The 22,152-nt window shown below is 45.2% G+C and overlaps 1 protein-coding gene across 1 annotated transcript in view; it reads right to left on the bottom strand.

Moving 5' to 3' along the window:
* Positions 1–407: 407 nt before the first annotated feature.
* Positions 408–22,152, bottom strand: part of TIMP2 (TIMP metallopeptidase inhibitor 2) — a 71,148-nt gene continuing 49,403 nt past the window's right edge. Inside the window, exons 4-5 of the mRNA XM_073588071.1 lie at positions 13,075–13,199; positions 408–2,354 (exon numbers count right to left, since the gene is read on the bottom strand). Coding sequence (XP_073444172.1) covers positions 2,157–2,354; positions 13,075–13,199 — 323 coding nt within the window. The 3' untranslated portion in view covers positions 408–2,156. The remainder of the gene's footprint in view (positions 2,355–13,074; positions 13,200–22,152) is intronic.

The raw sequence follows: 22,152 nt of genomic DNA, 5'->3' as shown, positions 1-22,152 counted from the left end.
CCAGAATTGACAGATGGCCAGTCCGGCCCTGCTTGGAATAAATCATATTTTCGTGAGAAAAGTAAAAACAAGTTTATTGTACACCACTGGAGACGATATATGCTTTTGGGGAATCTAATTTTAAAATGAGCTTATCTAGCACAAGTAGTTCTAGTACTGCTTGGTGCAAATCCGGGATGAAATGGAGATGCTATCGCTGTTGGTATAAAACATAGTGGCGTAAAAGGTACATGAAAAGGAAACTGTTGTACCAACAGTATGTAGTCAGAAAATTAGGATATTGCCTGAAGGACATGGCCTGATCTGCTAATGCAGCTCTAATAACCCACACAAAAGTATAAAACTCAACTGAAAAGAAGAGCCATGTGATAGGGTGACACGCAATAATAGGTCAATGCTCTCTCCTATTGGCAGATAATACTTTTTTAATGGCACCGATGAAACGTTCACATACAGAATTTGTCATTGAGCATCGGAATGAGTGCAAAGCACGGAACATGCAACTTTCCTCCTCTCTCTCCACAAGTCTCAGACTTTATTTTCAGCAAAAAAATAATAATAATAAAAACACAAAAGATAACAAAGCTTTAAATTAATACTTGCAGCAGGAAAAAAAAATACACATTCCGTTTTATATTTTACCAAGCAAGAACTCTACAAATAGCATTACTGTGATTTACAGTATACTTGTTTGTACAAAGGGGAGTGGCTTGACACAAAGACCAGAAAGCCATATCAGGAATAAAAAGGGAAATAACAAATAGTATGATATAAATATGATAAAAAGTTTTTTAGTAATGAGGGATTAAATATTCCCAAAAGCTATACAGTACATCAGGCACGGTTAACATTCTCTCCTATTCACCAAAGGAATTGGTGCTACGGTCTGTGTACACACAACTTGTGCCCTGTGGGGAGTAAAAAGAGGGGCGAGTATCCTGTGCACGTAGGACCATGATAACTGATGACTGTGTATTAATAAAGAGGGTACAGTGTATAGAGAGTGGGGTGCGCTGTGTCCTGTGTACTCGGAGGCTATGATATGTGTGCAGAATGGATGGTTTAGTTTGCTATTAAAGCATGTCTGGTATCTACAGCTTTTCCACAAAGTTTAGTCCTATATAATTACAACATGAATAGTGCCGTAATATAATGCAGAGTCCACATGGCTTATATTGCTGCCGCAATGCGACACATTTACACCGCAATCAACTTAAAAGAATACTAATGCTAAATGTGCAGTCTGACCTGCACAGAATGCGGCGGCATGCACAGATTGCATACGGAAACATATATGAATGTCTGTCCCGTAGGTCATCATGAAAACAGTGTTATATGGATAGTCTCATTAATGACATTCATAGCATATCACTAACATGTTGCACTGATTGGCAGGGATTCGGGCTCCGCTTGTCGCTATGATGCAGCATCAGTGGCACTAGCGGCACACTTTACTACTTTACTGCTGTTTCTACTAAAATGGAATATTCTTTTTAAATGTAAGAGAATCTCTAGAAATCTTTACTTTTACTGTTGTTAGTCAGTGCAATATATAGCATGCATCTATTAACAGCGACCTTTAGCATTAGAGTTCCTTTAAGATCACTCTCAGAAAGTCTCAAAAATAAGAACACCAGGTACTGAATACTTGGTGCAAATTGTATAATGAAAGCATTCTCAGAATCACACAGAAAGCCAGTTCCTGCTTTGATTGCATGAGAACACTAATTACACTAATTACTAGAGGGTAAGGGTGGGTAAACAGAACTCAGAGCTTGGACCTCGCTTTGTAGGACATCTGTTTTGGAAAGGGAATAGGGCACTTGGGGAAAGCCATGGAAAGGACTGTAGACCAGCTACACAGAATAAAGGGACTCTATATGTGGCCTCGTGCGCTCCAGCAACCTGTATGCTAGGGAAAGTGGTAGAAGGAAGTCTAAGAACTAGCTAGGGTGGAAGCAGAGTCCATCCTCATCCATTTAATCCTTTCAGTGCTGCAATATTCAGCAATGAAGGGGTTAAAAACCTGCCCCATGACAGCTTGCAGTCCAGCTTCTTCTGTTCAGCCATGGGACTTGCAGGAACGGATGTTTACCTGGGCCAAACAAAAACAAAAACCCTCAGAACTAGTGGGTTGAACTTGCACAAAATAACACTTAAGGGTCCTCTATGTCGAGGAACTCCTGTTTTGGAGGGGCAGTTCCCCGGTACCAGGAGCAGGATCCATCACTACGCTTAATGCAGGCATAATGTTTTGCCTGCCGTCCATTTATGCTCTTCTCTGTCGTCCAATCTGTCCAGAGACACTCATCTTGGGAAGAGACAAGACAGGGGATGGAAGGACAGCGTGAGATCTGAGGAAGCAAAGTAGACAGACAAGACAACAATCAGAACTAGTTGATACATTTTTTACTACACGGTGAAAGCATTGGCTAAAGTTATAAGATCACACTAGGGAGATCGATACTCATGATGGATTGCATTCCCTTGTCAACATAAAAACTCCTTATTTTCTATGGATATAAGAAATGTATCGGCATACAAAGCACTGTATGTTGTATTGACAATACTAATAAATCTCAAAAGAGCTCAAAGCCTAAAAATAGTTTGAAGCTTAAAAAAAACATTTCATGGAAACTTTGTTAATATGGTAAGGCACAAGTTAAAAGGGTTATCTGGTCACAATATATAGGTCATCAATACAAGATTTTGAGGGGGCTGATACCCAGCATCCCCACCGAACAGCTGTTATTATCTCCAGCAATGGCAAGATGGTGGATGGAGCTCCATTCAATGTTTGCAGCCACTGGCGAGTACTGCTCGTCAACTCTTAATCTCTTCAATAATTTTATTTTGTATATTGTTACAGATGTGGAAATATCCAACAGGGCATCAGGGTAATACCGACAGGCCTATTGGAGTAGTAAGATGGCAGACCTGAGGGTTATTCTTAGGCCCCAGGCTGCACTCCCTGATGATGTTGGGTTGGGGTTGTGATGGGTTGACTGCATTTAAGGGGCAAGTATTCAGGAATGGAGTTTTAATTGTAGCATTTCAAAATAATGCATATACTGTGCAGGTCTTTATCAGATAAACGAATTGCATGTGATTGAACAGGAACCAAGCACAAGCCATACACACTGCCCGAGTATCATTTGTCCCTCAGTGTGTACTCTCTTCTTGGTTTCTGTTCATTCAGGTGCACGTTGTATGTCTGATGAAGTTCTGAGCTATAAGACTGAAGCATCATATGTATTATTTTGGATTGCTAAAATTAAAACCCTCAGCATTATTATTTGTAGAGCCAACTTCTTTTTACATTAGACTACAGGGTTGGTACCCTACTTGAGCACCCTGATTCTTTCTGAGTGTGTTGTATACACATTATCATCATACAACCAGGAATGAAGTTATATCTGACAACACCAGGATTAAAAATGCATGCTGTGTTTCAAATGTGTTGGTTACGCACTTGATACACTGTACACACTTAATAGGATTTTAATGCAGCTTTAATAAAGGATTCACTGGATTCAGCTGGGTCATAGTTAATTGCTTTTCTGAAACTCCTATAAGCCTAGCAAAGGTGAGGTTCTTCAGAACTATCACAACTAAGATGGGGGAGCTGGTACCTTTACTATGCATTAGTTATTTCTGTGGCTAGTTGTAAGAGTAAGGTAATGGCTGTACAGTACAGCCAGCACCCACAAGTAATGCCATAGGCACAACTCATGCCCCCCTACTTATCACCATGACATAATATTAAATGAGTTGCCCACTACTTGGACAACCTCAAATTGATCTAAATGTTTGGCCCCGATAAAATAAAAAAACTTTTACTCACCTCCCGTGCTGGCGTAGTTCCAGCGGTGTCAGCACTTATGTCCGTCCCATGGCTATCGTGCGGTTGTTGACATGTAACCCCAGCACCCAATCAGCATTGGCGTCACTGTCCCTACCACCGGACATATCGAGCATGAAGAGGATGTCCGGGCTGCATTTGATCTCTCACTTGTTCTTCATGTTCAGTCTGACAGGATTCGGGGACAGTAACGCCAGTGCTGATTGGGCGATGAGGTCACGTGTCACAACAACAGCATGAGAGCCCTGGGGAGTGTGAGTCCCGACACTGAGGGAACGGCGCAGGCACCAGAGGTGAGTATAAGCTTTTTTATCGGCCAAGTGTGGGGTATGAGAAGGAGTTGTCCAAGTTTGTGGAACACATCTTTAAGTTAGAATGGGGAAACTAAATTGATCCTAAGATATTATAGTACATCAAAGGGGTGGGAAGAGGTTATGTAGTGTCAGCACATTTTGTCGTAATTTGATGATAACCTTCCTGTTAACCTCCCTCCACAAGCTTAGCATGGTTTTGGTCACCCTATGTCTATAATTTGCTAAAAACTTCAGATAATGTCACAAAAAAATTCTTTTATCCAAGCATCATTTATGGCCTGAAATAATGGAACAAGGAATTGATGTAAAGTTAATGCATTTTGTCCTTATACACTGTTGTAGAGATTTTGCCAGATGTAGCACTTTGAACTTAGAACAAAATGTTCCAATTTTGTCTCGCCTGACCACAAAACCTTTTGTCACATGCTTTTAATAACAGTTAAATGGTTTGTTGCAACCTCTGTGTGTAATGTGAGATCCTGCCCTCTTAGTAATGGCATCCATTTTTGCTATGGAGCATTATAAAGCTGCATTGTAAGTGTGTTGGGTTATGTTGACTCATCGACAATTTTTTCTACCTAAGGTTTTAAAAAGATTCCTAGCCTATGTACTCTTCCTAACATTGCACAGGAAGACACACATGGGCCTATTTTACTAGCTTGTGTAAAATTAATGTTTTCCTGACTGCAGCAACTGCCAAAGTCTTACAATATCAACAAACAGTGTTATGGTCAAGGGCATTCAGACTAAAATCACTAATTATCTACAATTTCTCAAAAAGCACCAAGGCATTTAGCTTCTCAGGCAATAAACTTAACAGCTGCATTTCTTCATAAAGGAGCTGTCCGGCCTTAAGGCCCCGTCTCACATAGCGAGATCGCTAGCGAGATCGCTAATGCGTCACCGATTTTGTGACGCAACAGCGATCTCGCTACATGTAATGCGCAGCAGCGACCGGCCCTCCTGCTGGATATCGCTGATCGTGCAGGAATGTCTTGGGCCATTTTTTCGGATTTAGGATTATTTTTTACCTCCTGTTGTGATGGAATACTTACTATTACTTTAGGATTTATTTAATTCCTAAGCTTTGTTGTTGTTCTCCTGATTTTGAAGTGTCATTATAGAATTATCGTGTAAAAGAACTTTATGTTGCCCACAGAATTAGTACCATAACAACAAAATCCTAAAAAACATTTGTGGAATAGCAATTTTTTCATAATTTCATCTTGGAATTTCATTTCCTGTTTTTCAGTACACTGTTTGGTAAAATGGATGTTGTCATTCAAAAGTACAACTCGTTGAGCAAAAATCAAGGCCCTAAGTGGATATTTCGCCAAAAAAATAAAAAAGGTATAACTCTTGGAAACTAGAGTGGGGAACATGCAAACGTTAAAATGAAAGTTGGCTGTGGAGACTGAGGGTTAATAGTAAGTAAATACTCTGACTATTCACCGATTAGATTAGTCAACAGCTCCATGTTTGTTCCATATGGACCCTAATAGTTGAAAGGAACAGTCCTATTCTCGTGTTCTCTGGAAGTAAATCATCTTTAACAAACCATATATTGTTCTCAAACTTTGTAAAAAAACAGGCATATGCTTATTTTGGTTAGGGGGTAAGACAAAGTTTTCCTTTATCACCACCGGATGAGTCTCACATGTTAACACCCGGCACTTGGATCGGAGCGTGCGGACGCATAACAGTATATGCAGCCGCACGCTCCACTCCTGAGCGCCGGCGGCAGTGCCGGGTATTACCATGCGAGACTTGTCCGAGTTTATCCCACGTGTGATCCTGGCATACCCTATGTGATTTCCATGTACTATTACTATTTACTTACTGTAGGATATATACTCATTTATTTTTTTTCTTGGGATTTGTCTGTGAAATGGCCAAAGTGTGAACATTCTTTTACCCGTTGCACATATGCCAGCTTATAGTCCGGCTCATTTATTTGGTTTTGAAGTAATCTCTTGCACTTTGTACAAACAGGGGGAGCTAAGTATTTCATCTGTATAGCTTCCCATGGATGGGTGTCTCAGTTGGGGCCTTGTTCTGCTTTGCCCTTATTCACACTGATGTCGTACAACACATGGCAAAGTTTTAATTCTAGACAAGTTAGGACCGTCCAGATTGGTACATCTTGTCGCAGTGAGTTGGCTTTTACACTTTTTTAAATCAAAATAGCATTAAGTAAGTATCCTATGTTATTTCCATGTACTATTACTATTTACTTGCTGTAAGATATATGCTCATTTTATTTTTTTATTGGGTTTTGCTTGTGAAATGGCCACAGTTTGAACGAGCGCTTAATCTTTGCACATATACCAGCTTATAGTCCAACTCATTTTATTTAGGTTTGTATTCATCTCTTGTACTTTGTACAAACAGGGGAAGTGATCCACCCTTTCTGAGTTAAGTATTTTATCTATATAGCTTCCTGTAGATGGTGTCTTAGTTGGGGCCCTGTTCTGCTCTGCCCTTATTCACACTGATGTCATACACACAGTAAGGTTTTAATACTTGACAGTTTAGGACCATCCCGATGAGTACCCCTTGTTGTGTTGGGATGGCTTTTATGCTTTTTTTTTTTTTTAAATCAAAATAGCATTAATTAAGTACTCCATGTTATTAACATGTACTTTTACTATTTACTTCTGTGGTGTAATGACCACTGTGTCCACGAGGGGGCGCTGTGTGGATGTCCCAAGAGTGTGAGTGGTTGAAGAGCAATTATGTTTCTCAAGGTGGGTGACCTTGAGATAGAGACATATGTATGTTTATGAATGCTATTGTAAAGTATATATGTCTGTGTGAAGGACCTGTGGTGAGGTCATAGTCATGTGACCCGGTGGGCGTGGCTATGGACCATATAATGTGGCCAGGTTAGGTCACATGGAGTGAATGCTGGGACCTGATTGGTCCAGTTTGGAAGGTCCCGTGAGGAGAAGGATCTCCTCACTAACAGCAGCCTGTGGAGCGGCTGTGTGTGTAACGGCGGCCAGTATCTGAGAGTCCCTGAGGAGTGAGTGGACTTCTGCGGCCTGGAGAAACAGCCATATGAGAACCCTGAAGTGGGTGAGATAACCCTGGGGCTAAATAGCCTGTATAATGGACGCTCTCCTGTAATGCTGTGTATATTGCTGCTGGAGGTTTATGAAGGATGAATAAACCTCATAGACTATGATTTGTTGGAAAATCCTGTGCCGGATGTGTTTTTCGATCGCTGCAAGCGAGAACCCCTTACTTACATGACAGCGCTACCTCACATATGGTGGAGAAAGCAAAGGGCAATATTGTAGCCTTGTTGCTAGGGGCAACGGAAAAGGACTGCAGATTCGGTTGCTGGGGGCAACGCTGAGCCAGGAGGGCTGACGGTCTTAAAGCCATGTGATGTGCTGACAGGGGTCAGTGGTAAAGACTGTGTTCCTGGAGGGTTCAGTGAGCAAGGTCCTGGAGGGTCAGTGTTGGGAAGAGCCCTGGAGCACATGGTAGGACCTTGGACCTGGTGAGGCTTAAGTGTTGGGCAGTCTCAGGCCGAGACGGATGTCCTGAATAGCACCCGCTGAGCCCCTGGACCTGGTGAGGCCGGTGTGTGGCGAGACCCTGGGAGGAGGGTCGCTCCCTGAATCTCACCCGGTGCGCCCTGTGTGTTGGACGGTCTCAGGTGGAGACAGGAGCGTCCTGAATAGCGCACAGTCAGGACACGTGAGTTTTTTTTGTGGTGTGTTTTTTTTCTTTTTTCTCGACTCAGCCTGCGGTGGCTCAGTGGGAGTCAAGAAGGTGACAAGCGGCTTGATGTGGCTCAGTGGGGTCACGAAGGTGACAAGCGGCTTCCGGTGGATCGGCGGGTCCATGAAGACGGCGCAGCAGGAGCTACAGTGACTCCAGCCGCTGTGTGTGTGAACAGCAGCCGGTGGTGCCAGTGATCGGTGACAGCAGGAGCTGTGGTGGTGCCAACAAGGACTTGTCTGGTATCGTGAGAGACATAAACTGTGTGGTGTGAACTGTGGTCTGAGAAGACCGGTATAACAGACATGGGGAGATCCCGAAAGGGGGTGGAGTCCCAAAAGGGGGCGGTGACCCAAATTGGGGTGGTAGCCCAAAAGGGGGTGGAGTCCCAAATGGGGGTGGTAACCAAAAAAGAGGTGGAGTCCCAGAAGGGGGCGGTGACCCAAATTGGCGTGGTAACCCAAAAAGGGGTAGAGTCCCGGGAGGGGGCAGCAACCCAAAGTGGGGTGGTGGTCCAGAAAGGGGCCAAGTTTGAAGAAGTGACAGCACTGGGTGACTCAGTGGGTATGTCTGGGAAACTGCAGTGTACGTGTATGTCGTTTCCAGAATGTGGGATATACTTTCCGGAGCATGACGGGCCGCAAGTGTGTACAGTGATGCTGCACCGGGAAGGAATCTCGGGACGGTTGGACTCCAAGAGTCAGGTGACTCTGATAGGAACTCCTCTCACTTTCTGTCTGACCGAGAAAATGGCCCAGGTTCGCTGTAAACATGGGGTCACGGTGAACTATATGCTAGACAGAGTGGTGTTTGAGGGGCCTGGAGGCAGTGAGTGCCAAGGTGGCGGGATACCACCAGACTTGGTGTATACCTTGGAGGGCGGCCGGGACTTTGTCATGTTGGATGACCTATGGTACGAGGAGGGAGACGTTCCTATAGTTGGGCTAACAGATATTAAGACGGTGACGGTTCCTGACGGGGAGAGGTCAGAGGTGGAAGTGACTGGGAAAAGGGGTATGTCAGCCCAATGGACGGACCTGACATCTCGTGACAAAACTGACGCTGACCTGGTGGGTAAGACGGCGGAAGTAGTCACACGGTTAGTGAGTAACTGGAGGGATGACTTAATCTCTGGGGGTGACTGTGGCTCTGAGAAAGAAAGGGAGCACAGAATAGAAGGGCTAGAGAAAGAAGTCTCTGAGCTCAAAGGCCACATGGTAACGTGGAAGGACTGAATAAGGCCCTCAGAGAGGAGGTGAATGAATGTGTCAAACAAGAAAGAGGCCTGAGACAAACAGCTGAGCACAGAGTGGATGAGCTGGAGAAGGAAGTCTCTGAGCTCAGGGGTCACCTGTCAGCGTGTCAAACTATGAACAAAGCTATAGTGAAGGATATGGAGGTGCTCAGAGAGGCCCAAGAGAAGCATCAACAGGAGATTCTCAGGAGAGAGGATGAGCGTCGCTACCTGGCAGAGGAGCGAGATAAAGTTCTGCAAGAACTCAGTGGAGTAGTAAAAGGTCTTCTGTGGGAGAAGAAGTGGATGGGCGAAGACGTACAGCGGCCGTCCCCGACTGATAGCAAGGCAGAACTGACAAAGCCCATCTTGGAAAAGGGTCCTGAAGACTGTAAATTTCAGGAAGATGGTGAGCCAAGAGCTGCACAAGACAGTCATCCGGTCATGACAGATATCTTGAGGGAAGTGTCCGTGGGGAACCCAGAGCCATCTGTCCAGGATGAGAGCAAGTCCATGACCTTCAAGGTTGTAATTGATGTACCAGAAGACATGCAAGAAGCCTGTGCTGAGGAAGGTGTGCATGAGGCTTTCAAAGAGGCGGTCAAAGCGTGTAAGGTGCACTGGGCACCTGAGACTCGGCAGTTGGTGATAGTATCAGCTAGGGAAAACACATCAAACCGAGTAGCTGTCCTGAAAGAGATGCATTTGCAGTGTCTACGTGTCAAACAATTGGTTAGGCGGAGTAATATGAAGGCTGCTCGACGCCTAGAGATAGCAAGAGAGGCTATGGATCGGTTGGGTTTGAGGAAAGATGTGGTTCCGGTACCCAAAGCTCTCATTGGGAGAATCATTGGAAGGTCCGGGAAGGTGATGCAGGACCTTGTGAATGTCTCCGGTGTGGTGAGGGTGAGGATCCCTCCTGATGACGAAGACCAGGTGTCTGGTGAAGTGGGAAGGATTCCCATGATGGTGGTTGGCTCCATGGAAAGCCTGAGGAACTTTCAATTGCTCTTGGAGTATAGAGTGGGGTACCTGCAAGAGATTGAACAGTTGAAGCTGGACCGCCAGCGGATTAATAAAGAAGTGCGGAATACCAGGTGGCGGCCGCCTTCATACCAAGATGTAAGGACCCCAGGGGTACCGCCAAGAAGTGACATGGCAGATGGCCGAAGAATGTCAGCGAGTGGCAATTCGACAGACCGTACGAGGTTGAAGGGCTGTAGTTCCTGTGAGACGTTGACTGAGTCAGACTCGTGCCAGACAGCAGGATCGACTAAGACTTATGACCGCACCAACTGAGAGAGACGGTCAATGAGAGAAAGATCAGGTGACAAGGGGCACTGTAACAGTGTGGTGACTAAACAGTGTCTGATGATGCAGACAGACCGTGACTGGAGGGTCAAAGACAATGACCGGTATTATGACCGCTGGGGGCGGGGGAGGCCTAATGTAGAGATGAGGCCGTATGACAAATGGAGACAGTTCTCTCGACCTGTGGGGCAAGGTGCAATACGTGCCCGGTCTCGAGACCCTGGTGTGATGTTGTGTGTTCAACCCCACAAGTTTGAACATAGGGGGGAGGTATGTGGTGTAATGACCACTGTGTCCACGAGGGGGCGCTGTGTGGATGTCCCAAGAGTGTGAGTGGTTGAAGAGCCATTATGTAACTCAAGGTGGGTGACCTTGAGATAGAGACATATGTATGTTTATGAATGCTATTGTAAAGTATATATGTCTGTGTGAAGGACCTGTGGTGAGGTCATAGTCATGTGACCCGGTGGGCGTGGCTATGGACCATATAATGTGGCCAGGTTAGGTCACATGGAGTGAATGCTGGGACCTGATTGGTCCAGTTTGGAAGGTCCCGTGAGGAGGAGGATCTCCTCACTAACAGCAGCCTGTGGAGCGGCTGTGTGTGTAATGGCGGCCAGTATCTGAGAGTCCCTGAGGAGTGAGTGGACTTCTGCGGCCTGGAGAAACAGCCATATGAGAACCCTGACGTGGGTGAGATAACCCTGGGGCTAAATAGCCTGTATAATGGACGCTCTCCTGTAATGCTGTGTATATTGCTGCTGGAGGTTTATGAAGGATGAATAAACCTCATAGACTATGATTTGTTGGAAAATCCTGTGCCGGATGTGTTTTTCGATCGCTGCAAGCGAGAACCCCTTACTTACATGACAGCGCTACCTCACACTTCCTATAGGGTTTAGGCTCATTTTTTTGTTCATGTCTTTTTTTTCCAGTTGATGAAAGTGTGTAAAGGAAGAGATGGCGTGTGGGGCAAGAGGCTTCATGAAGAAAGGTTACTCTCCTAGTATAGTATCCAATGACATCAATGGGCAAACAGGAACTTTTTATTGCTGTATGTTATCCTCCACTTTACAAAGAGTATGTGTGTCACAATTCAAGGGAACTTTTTTTCTGTAGTATTAAAGAAGTGAGCTGCTGAGCAGTTTCTAATCATGTTTTATCAAATACTACATCTAACTAGGACCACTCTTAAAGCTGAGACAGAATTTATATGACATCAGTATCTTAAAGGGAATATGTCACCCCTTTAACGCAAAAATACCTTTGTTATGTTGAAGAGGTATGCAAATCGCCGCGGTCTGGTCCGATGGGCGTGGCTTAGTTGGCTTCCCCCCCTCCCCTCCTCGGCTTGCTGAGCGTAATATTCATCTGTGAATATCACAGATAACATTGTTTGCCGCGCTTGTGCATTCAAAGAGGCCTCTGGCGCCTGCGCAGTATGCTTTGCCCAACTGTGGGCGAAGCAAATAAGCGCATGCACCGGTATTTTCCAGCGCGGTCTATGCCCCGGAAGTGTGTCCTGCATGTGAAGACTTCCGGGGCACAGACCGCGCTGGAAAATACCGGCGCATGCGCAGTACCGCTTATATGCTTCGCCCACAGTTGGGCAAAGCATACTGCGCAGACACCAGAGGCCTCTTTGAATGCGCAAGCGCGGAAACCAACGTTATCTGTGATATTCACAGATGAAGATTACGCTCAGCAAGCCGAGGTGACTAAGCCATGCCCATCGTACCGGACCGCGGCGATTTGCATACGTCTTCACCAACATAACAAAGGCATTTTTGCATCAAAGGTGCGGGGTCGGGGGGAATAAAAAATCCTAAAAGAATCCTTATGGGACGCACAATATGGTGATATCTTTACATGATATCACTAAAAAGGGGTGACAGATTCCCTTTAAAGACAATCTGACTAGAGTGTCATGATGTCTGAACCAAGGGTGGCAAGAATCAGATACCGGCTGCGTTATTACAGCTGCATATGTTTTTTTTCCCAAAGAAAACCTAGTTTGATAAGCTGGGGATGATGCATCTTGGAATGGCCAGCCAAAGGCATGACCCTGGGGTACATCCCCACCCTGCTCTCCAACACTGACGGGTCTCTCCCTTCATCAAAGCAAAACTTTCCAACAAAACAATTGTTCGCCATATAATATTTAACAGCAAACAATTGTTTTAGCCATACGATAACAAATTATACTTATCTAGAAAGAAGTCTGTTCTCATCCACTATGCGGTGTCACTGAGCATTTATGGCCAGTTTGTTGCAGCCAATATGGACTAAAATATGTATGACTGTGTATATTCACATATTCTTTAAAAAACACAGAGTCACAAACATTATTTTGCACAAGTATCATGTCCTTTGATTTTCTGGAAGAGTTTGATGTCAGGCTCTGCTTGGTTCTGACTTATAGCCACAAATCTGAATTTTTATGCATTTTTTTAACAAAACTTTATGCCTTGATACAAATTGCATAAAGACACTCAAAGTATAGAGTGCAGATAAAGTCATTTCTGATACTTACAATTGTACGCACATAAATGGTATTCATCCGATTTGAAATTCTGAGATAAAATCATTTTTTACTGTAAAAAAGTCAGCCAATGACTTACCTTACACTCACAGCCCATCTCATATCTCTGATTAAGACTTTTCTTTTGGGTCTGAGTGAGAGATTCCCATGGCACAATGAAGTCACACAGTGTGATATGCATTTTTCCATTTCCCTCTGCCTTACCTGAAAAACAGGGAACCGTGACAATGATTAAAGGGGCTATCCCAGAATGTAATATTTTGGTGTAAATCCAAGTACCTGAATAGCTGGTACACCTCTTGCCTTGCTTTTCATGTTTCCATTCTAACATTGCATTTCTATGCAACTGCAAGTAAATTTAGACAACAAAACTTTGATTCTCCTTCCTGCTCCTGAGTTGTCCCATTCCTCTTGTGGGCTGACGATGCTAAACACAGCACAGTGGCACCAACAGTCTACAGACCCTCAGACTTTCCCAGGCCCCCTACTCCTTTCACTCATATAGGATGCAGTAATACATTGCAGAGGGCAGCCTTATACTATATGCCAGTTGTATATGCCAAGCTCAGCTCTTACAGGGTTACATTAGGCCTCGTCCACCATTACAATCTATCGACATTATGAAAGGGGGGTAGTTGTGCAATGTTTAAATGCAATGGTCACTATTGACCTCAATATTTATTGAGTTAAACAGCTGGGATTTGAGTTAACTCAGATTCCAAATGTTGCAGCTACCAACTATGTCAAGGCCCTAGGCTTACTCCATAAACTACCTGGTTCCACTGTTGTAAAAAGGGTTAACACTGGAATGTAAGACCTGTTTTCCATAATACCTTTTTAACCACTACCAAGTAAGGTATATAAATAAATGTATGATCTATGACATACAAAGCCATCCACAACCTGTCTCGTCCATACATCTGTTACATGGTCTCCCAGTACTTACCTACACACAACCTTCGATCATCTCAAGATCTCCTTCTCTACTCCCCTCTTATCTCCTCTTCCCACAATCGCATACAAGACTTCTCCCGTGCTTCCCCCATACTCTGGAACTCTCTACCCCAACACATCAGACTTTCGTCTACCACGTAAACATTCTAAACAAACCTGAATAACAACCTCTTCTGGAAAGCCTACAACCTGCAGTGATCCTCAGTCTACTGAACCACCGCACGACCTGCTCTACCCTCTCCTAATGTATCCTCACCCATCCCTTGTAGACTGTGAGCGCTCACAGGCAGGGTCCTCTTTCCCTCTGTACTTGTGTGTGCCTTGTTTATTGTACTTGTCTATGTATGCCCCTTTCACATGTAAAGCGCCATTGAATAAATGGCGCTATAAAAATGAATAAAAATAACAATAATAAAATGTATATGGTGTTGATTTTATCCTAATAATGACCAAGTGCACTTCATCCTGGTATGTATCTCCGTGTCTGGAAATTCTGCTCCTGTGTTCTACCAAGGGCAGATCTGGTCTCCTGCATATGTGGTGCTGTGTAGTGTACAGAAGTATCAGTCTCGCCGATCCATCTGTAGGAGCTGGTGATCAGATTATTGCCGGATACTGCCTGCCGTAGCAGTGCTGCTGAGTCCTAGCAGACTCGGTCTGCCTTCTACCACAATGAGAATCCTATGAATGCATCATTACAGTGGAAAAAATGAGTCATAAAGAAAAATAAATATATTCCACGGAAACCTTTTATGATCTCTTGGAGGAAAAATGATGTGCGAAAATATATGTATGTATACAACATCTGGAAAAAAAATAAAAAGTCCTCAACACAAAAAAAATAATAAAAAAATTATATATATATATATATATATATATATATATATATATATATATATATATATATATATATATATAAAGTTACCTGCTGCAGCCTTTGCTATTTTGATAGAGCGAAAGCCCGCTTTGATGAACTGATGCAGTGTCACGTGACCCGCCGAGAATAGCAGAGCCAAAATTGCTGGAATGGCGCCACTGTAGGATGTAATTTTACACTGCTTTTATTTTTTTAGACAGCCCTGAAGCACTTAAATGGGTTCTCCAAGAATGAGATAAAATGGAGTCCCTGATCTAATTCAAACTGGAGCCCATCCTATTCATGTGTCAGTATGGGCTGCACACTGAAGACGACTGCATTTTGTCTCCCGGTGTATAAAAAAATTTGTTTTGATCCTTCCTTATTAGGTCTTTGTATTTACATATATATTTTTTTCTTCTTGTGATTGTTTTATTCTATTTATATATTCATCTGTTTGCTAATTAAATTACTGTAAGCAAGGACCGTGTATTCTTTGCCACTTTCTATGTTCACTCAGGCTCAGACTAAGGACACTGTAGGTCAGAAACACGTTACCTGGCGTTTGCAGTTGCTCCCTCTTTGCCATTTTGATTATTTTTATGCCGATATTTTTGCCATCGCTGCTTTTAAAATGATTTCATAAAGCATCTTCTTATAGGAGAGCTGGTATCTGCTTGGACTTATACAGTAGTGTTAACAGAGTACTACTGCCGTGCACTGGACAGGTGAGCTGATTTGTACTCCTTTTTTAAGACTAAAGGCACACTGCCCCTGAAACTTGTGCCTGAACTGACAAGAACTGTATATCATCACACAGCCAGGAGCATGGCTGTGATATGTGATGAAATATGTTTTTACCCACAATGTACTTGGCGTGAAGATCTCCAGCTTCATAGACCTCCTCTTCCTCTATCAATTTTACAGCTTTATAGCAATGAACTGAAACTTACAATACCCAAATGGAAAACAAACATTGAGAAGGATGAAGCTCAAGAAAACCCCCTATGTGCTCTAATAAGAAGTGATCTATTTCTTTACATATAACAGTCGTGCTCCCGGCTGCCGACTAAGGGCCCCGTCACACATAGCGACTCACCAACGATCCCGACAACGATATGAACTTGTCAGGATCGCTGGTGTGTCGCTACATGATCGCTGGTGAGCTGCCAAACACGCAGCTTCACCAGCGATCAGGACAGCGACACGCTGGTAACAAGAGATGCACGTCGCTTAGTTACACACAGTGTACATTAAGATACCAGCGCGCTGGTGCAGGGAGCTGGTAACCAAGGTAAATATCGGATTTCTAAGCGCCGCGCGGCGCTTAGAAACCCGACGTTTACCTTGGTTACCAGCGTCCAGCTTGCTGATCTCCCGCCTGCCACACGCAGCGATGCGTGCTGGCCAGCGGGAGACCAACGATGAAAAAAATGTCCAGGCCATTCCAGCGCGATCAGCGATACCTGGCAGGGGGGCCGGTCGCTGATAAGTGTCACACACAGCGATCTCGCTGGTGAGATCGCTGTTGCGTCACACATCTTGTGACTCAGCAGCAATCTCGCTAGCGAGATCGCTGTGTGTGACGGGGGCTTTAAATATGTGTGATTCAGCTCTTGTCACACAGGTGTCTTAAGACGTATGTCTTGAGTCTGCAGCTCACGCTGACACGTGACTAGAGTGGGCTGCAGTTTGAATTATATCAGGGATGCCATTTTATCTTATTCTCAAGGAGATCCCCTTTAAGCAAAGGTTGTCTATGATTTTTGATAATTTACATGATTTTGGAATGTGTTATAAGAATACCTACTATTGTATTTTTTTTTTGTATACATTACATGTTAGCCATTTCCATTTTTGTTACATAAACATGAATCTGCAATGCTTCCCCAATGTGAAAAGATATGGGGCAATAACCCAATGATCTGAAGTAATAATCTCCTGAAATTTACTGTACACTTACTTCATAACTGGTTAGCATTTTGTCAAGAACTAATTGAGAAACAGTTACTCAAAAAGGAAATAATCCATTGGTAAACAAATTGGGAGATTTAATTTTATCATGCAGAACATAAAACATGCATAAGTTCTGCATAATATGTGCAGTCGAGTTCTCCGTGGCAACCAGACCATGGCAGTCTTCATTTTTGGGGCCTTCATCTGCATCTTAATTTCCTCTCGGGCTTAATAGCAATATAATAACATGTATGAGGAATAGTGACAAGGTCTCACATGATTTTATGACTATGCAGGTGTCACGACACAGGTGTTGGGTGACCAGGGGCTTCTTCCCTGTCCCCAACACTAGGGGCACCCTAGCTCGTCCTAGAACCAGGGATACTTCTGAAGGTGAAGATGCCGGGGCCTCCTCCCTTGCCTCATCTCCAGACTCAGCCCTTTGTCTGTTCTCTTCCCCTATGAAGGGAAGAGGGGCGCTACTGTGCACCATAGTACATCAACCTGACAAACAAGGCAACACAAACAAGGGTTAGCAGAAAATAAAGCATAGGGAATTACCACACATACAAACTAAGCAACAGTCAGAGATAACTCCTCCAACTCTCCTCATATGAACACCTCTCCCTCAGTTAGCCATGCAGCAAATGCTAGCTCTGACAAGAATTTGCAACAGAGCACAGATTATAAACTGGAAAGGAGTGTCTAACTGACCTCAGCTGCCAGACAGAGATTTCCAACATGGCCGATTAACTCCTGTTCTGCCAGAAGGAATAAACACCATTAAAATGAAGGAGAAAAGCAATCAGACGCTGCGGTCTTCTGGCTCCACACTGTCGCGGTAACCCCATGACAGCAGGATTTCATACATGCAAGAGGAACCCACGATGCCGACCACAGAAGGGAAGGTTGCCTTGATATGGCTGCCATAAAGGACTATATATCGGACCTGTCATGATCCATGCTGGATCATGTCAGATAAAAGCACTGGTAACCTTTTTTTATTTCTCTCTCTAAGCTTTGTGCTTAGAGATAGTTTTGCCTCCAGTGCCAGTATGGTCATTGCACTTGTGTTTTTAGAGATAGTTTTGCCCCCGGTGGTGGTTAGTGTAAATGCATGGGAATCACTAACAGGTGTGTTTACGCAATAAAGGTGTGTCAGTTGTGCTCACTCACATTGGTGATATTGTTGGTCTTTTCCAACCATCCTGGGTGAAGGAAGGAGCTGAGGAGAGTCCAGGGCAGCTCAGTCAGAGTCCTGGAGTGGCAGCTATGGTGTCAGCGAGGAGTTCGTGTAAAGCATGGTGGAGTGGCAGCTATGGTGTCAGTGAAGAATTCTTGCAAAGCTTGGTGGAGTGGCAGCTATGGTGAAGAGCTACACTCAGGTGCTGGACTCCGTTGCTGGACAGTTGCACTCAGGTGCTGGACACTGTTGCTGGAAAGCTGCACTCAGGTGCTGGACTCCGTTGCTGGACAGTTGCACTCAGGTGCTGGACACTGTTGCAGGAAAGCTGCACTCAGGTGCTGGACTCCGTTGCTGGACAGTTGCACTCAGGTGCTGGACACTGTTGCTGGAAAGCTGCACTCAGGTGCTGGACTCCATTGCTGGACAGTTGCACTCAGGTGCTGGACACTGTTGCAGGAAAGCTGCACTCAGGTGCTGGACAGTTGCACTCAGGTGCTGGACACTGTTGCAGGAAAGCTGCACTCAAGTGCTGGACTCCGTTGCTGGACAGTTGCACTCAGGTGCTGGACACTGTTGCAGGAAAGCTGCACTCAGGTGCTGGACAGTTGCACTCAGGTGCTGGACACTGTTGCAGGAAAGCTGCACTCAAGTGCTGGACTCCGTTGCTGGACAGTTGCACTCAGGTGCTGGACACTGTTGCTGGAAAGCTGCACTCAGGTGCTGGACTCCATTGCTGGACAGTTGCACTCAGTTGCTGGACACTGTTGCAGGAAAGCTGCACTCAGGTGCTGGACTCCGTTGCTGGACAGTTGCACTCAGGTGCTGGACACTGTTGCAGGAAAGCTGCACTCAGGTGCTGGACAGTTGCATTCAGGTGCTGGACACTGTTGCTGGACAGCTGCAATCAGGTGCTGGACTCTGTTGCTCCAAGGCGGCACTCGGGTGCTGGACGCTGTTGCTGTAAAGCTGCACCCAGGTGTTGGACACGGCGGGAGGAAGATGCACTCAGGTGTTGGACTCCGTTGCTGGACAGTTGCACTCAGGTGCTGGACACTGTTGCTGGAAAGCTGCACTCAGGTGCTGGACTCCATTGCTGGACAGTTGCACTCAGGTGCTGGACACTGTTGCAGGAAAGCTGCACTCAGGTGCTGGACAGTTGCACTCAGGTGCTGGACACTGTTGCAGGAAAGCTGCACTCAAGTGCTGGACTCCGTTGCTGGACAGTTGCACTCAGGTGCTGGACACTGTTGCAGGAAAGCTGCACTCAGGTGCTGGACAGTTGCACTCAGGTGCTGGACACTGTTGCAGGAAAGCTGCACTCAAGTGCTGGACTCCGTTGCTGGACAGTTGCACTCAGGTGCTGGACACTGTTGCTGGAAAGCTGCACTCAGGTGCTGGACAGTTGCACTCAGGTGCTGGACACTGTTGCAGGAAAGCTGCACTCAAGTGCTGGACTCCGTTGCTGGACAGTTGCACTCAGGTGCTGGACACTGTTGCAGGAAAGCTGCACTCAGGTGCTGGACTCCGTTGCTGGACAGTTGCACTCAGGTGCTGGACACTGTTGCAGGAAAGCTGCACTCAGGTGCTGGACAGTTGCATTCAGGTGCTGGACACTGTTGCTGGACAGCTGCAATCAGGTGCTGGACTCTGTTGCTCCAAGGCGGCACTCGGGTGCTGGACGCTGTTGCTGTAAAGCTGCACCCAGGTGTTGGACACGGCGGGAGGAAGATGCACTCAGGTGTTGGACTCTGTTGCTGGAAAGCTGCACTCAGGTGCTGGACTCCGTTGATGGACAGTTGCACTCAGGTGCTGGACACTGTTGCAGGAAAGCTGCACTCAGGTGCTGGACTCCGTTGCTGGACAGTTGCACTCAGGTGCTGGACACTGTTGCTGGAAAGCTGCACTCAGGTGCTGGACTCCATTGCTGGACAGTTGCACTCAGGTGCTGGACACTGTTGCAGGAAAGCTGAACTCAGGTGCTGGACAGTTGCACTCAGGTGCTGGACACTGTTGCAGGAAAGCTGCACTCAAGTGCTGGACTCCGTTGCTGGACAGTTGCACTCAGGTGCTGGACACTGTTGCTGGAAAGCTGCACTCAGGTGCTGGACTCCATTGCTGGACAGTTGCACTCAGTTGCTGGACACTGTTGCAGGAAAGCTGCACTCAGGTGCTGGACTCCGTTGCTGGACAGTTGCACTCAGGTGCTGGACACTGTTGCTGGACAGCTGCACTCAGGTGCTGGACTCTGTTGCTCCAAGGCGGCACTCGGGTGCTGGACGCTGTTGCTGTAAAGCTGCACCCAGGTGTTGGACACGGCGGGAGGAAGATGCACTCAGGTGTTGGACTCAGTTGCCAGAAGGAAGTGCATCAGAGCAAAGCTAAGTGTTTCCCTGTTTGTCACTTTTCCTCATGTTTGTGTTAGTACAGCGGTGGGGCCAGTGCCTGCACCGCACAGCTCCCTAGTAAGGAATAGGTGTAGAGTGTGCTAGGGTGACAGGTATCCTGATCAACGACAGGTGAGGAGCCTGTATAGGGAACGTTAGGAGTGTTAGGGACACTGACTCAGGGGAGTGCAGGAGGTCTCCACGTCCCCGTTCCCTATCGCAGGGCCCACCGTTGTAAATGTTTCCCTATCCCCTGTGTCTTGTTGTATTAGTTACCGGCCTGCGGGCCGTGTCACATTGGACAATTACATGTGCCGTGTCCTGTTGTATTAGTTACCGGCCTGCTGGCCGTGTCACACAGGACGGGGTACGTGACAGGACCAAAGCAGAGTGAATTTTTGTTCTCAACTCTTGTAGGTGCTGTACAAAACAAACCAGAACTCGCCAGCTGCAAATCAGTAAAATAATTTAGAAGAATAAGTATTAAGTAGAAAAACACAGTTTTTAATTTCACCCTTTGTACAAATCCTTTGAGAAACAAAATGAAATCATTCTGAGGGGTAAAACAAGAATAAAACAAACCAAATTTGTTAGATTCCCTCACGCAGGAGAATTGTGGACTCACACAATAGAAAAGATTGAGAAATCTTGTTCTCCATCATCTCCTCACCGATGTTATGATACTCTCATCCGATAGAATGTGATCACACTAACCTGACACTCCGATCAAACTCTCAGTCATTTACATAATCAATCAGATTATCTAGCATGAGAGAATCTATGCTCATGTGACACTGGCCTTAAACTCATGTTAAATATTAGTCAGTACACAGCTGCCATCATTTACAGTGATTCTCATTAACTCCATTAGCTGTTCTAGAAGGATTTTCCCAACATTTTGCTAGTTGCATAATACAGCAAATATGATGGTCCGTTAGCAGCTTACAACACAACAAAGCCATCTCATTATTGTAAGCTATCAGTCAGGAGAAGGGCACAAAAAATGACCAAGGAAGTAGATAAACAATGGAGCACTGTGAAGATGGTCATCAAGAAGTGGCTTAAATGTGGCACAACAATTACAATTCATAGAACTGGACATCACTCAAAATTTTATGAAAGTCCAACAAGAATATTAGTCCAAAATGCTGTCAAGAAGCCTACAGCAACATTAAAAGAGTTGCAGACATTGTTGGCAAGTAAAGGTTGTTTATGCATATTTTTCATATGATTGGCCTGTGGAGTAGGAAGGTAAGATGGGAGCCTTCTTTTTTTTTTACAAAGAAAAACATCAAATCCTGGCTATGCTTTGCCCAAATATATATTAAGTCTGTCTATGTGGGTAAACGTGTCATAGTCTGTTGAGACAAAACTTGACTCTTTTGGCCATAACTCCAAAAAGGTATATTTGATACAAAGCTAACCAGGGCTGTGGAGTCGGTAAGCCAAACCTGCGACTCCGACTCCTCAATTTCCCTGACTCCGACTCCACGACTCCGACTCCAACATATATTGCTTATATTTAAGTGAAAAATGTATTGTAGTACAATGTGAACATCAGACATTTAATCATTTTTATGATACAATAATCAAGATATTTAGATAGAACATAATATCTATTTATACAGCTCGTCAGAGGAGAGAGAAATAGGGTCCCCGATCCCCCCCGGTACCTCTCCGTGGCCCTCCGTCCCCTCCCGATGGTCCACGTCCCGCCGGCATCCTCCGATGGGCGCCGCCATCTTGAAAATGGCGGGCGCATGCGCAGTGCGCCCGCCGGGAATCTGGCTCCGGCTGGCAGATTCCATTCATTATTTTTAT

This window comes from Dendrobates tinctorius, unplaced genomic scaffold, assembly GCF_039654945.1.
Source record: "Dendrobates tinctorius isolate UK_male_01 unplaced genomic scaffold, ASM3965494v1 ptg000103l, whole genome shotgun sequence".
Lineage (NCBI taxonomy): Eukaryota > Metazoa > Chordata > Amphibia > Anura > Dendrobatidae > Dendrobates > Dendrobates tinctorius.
Note: the sequence above shows the minus strand (reverse complement) of the source record. Positions and strands in the feature narration are given on the sequence as shown.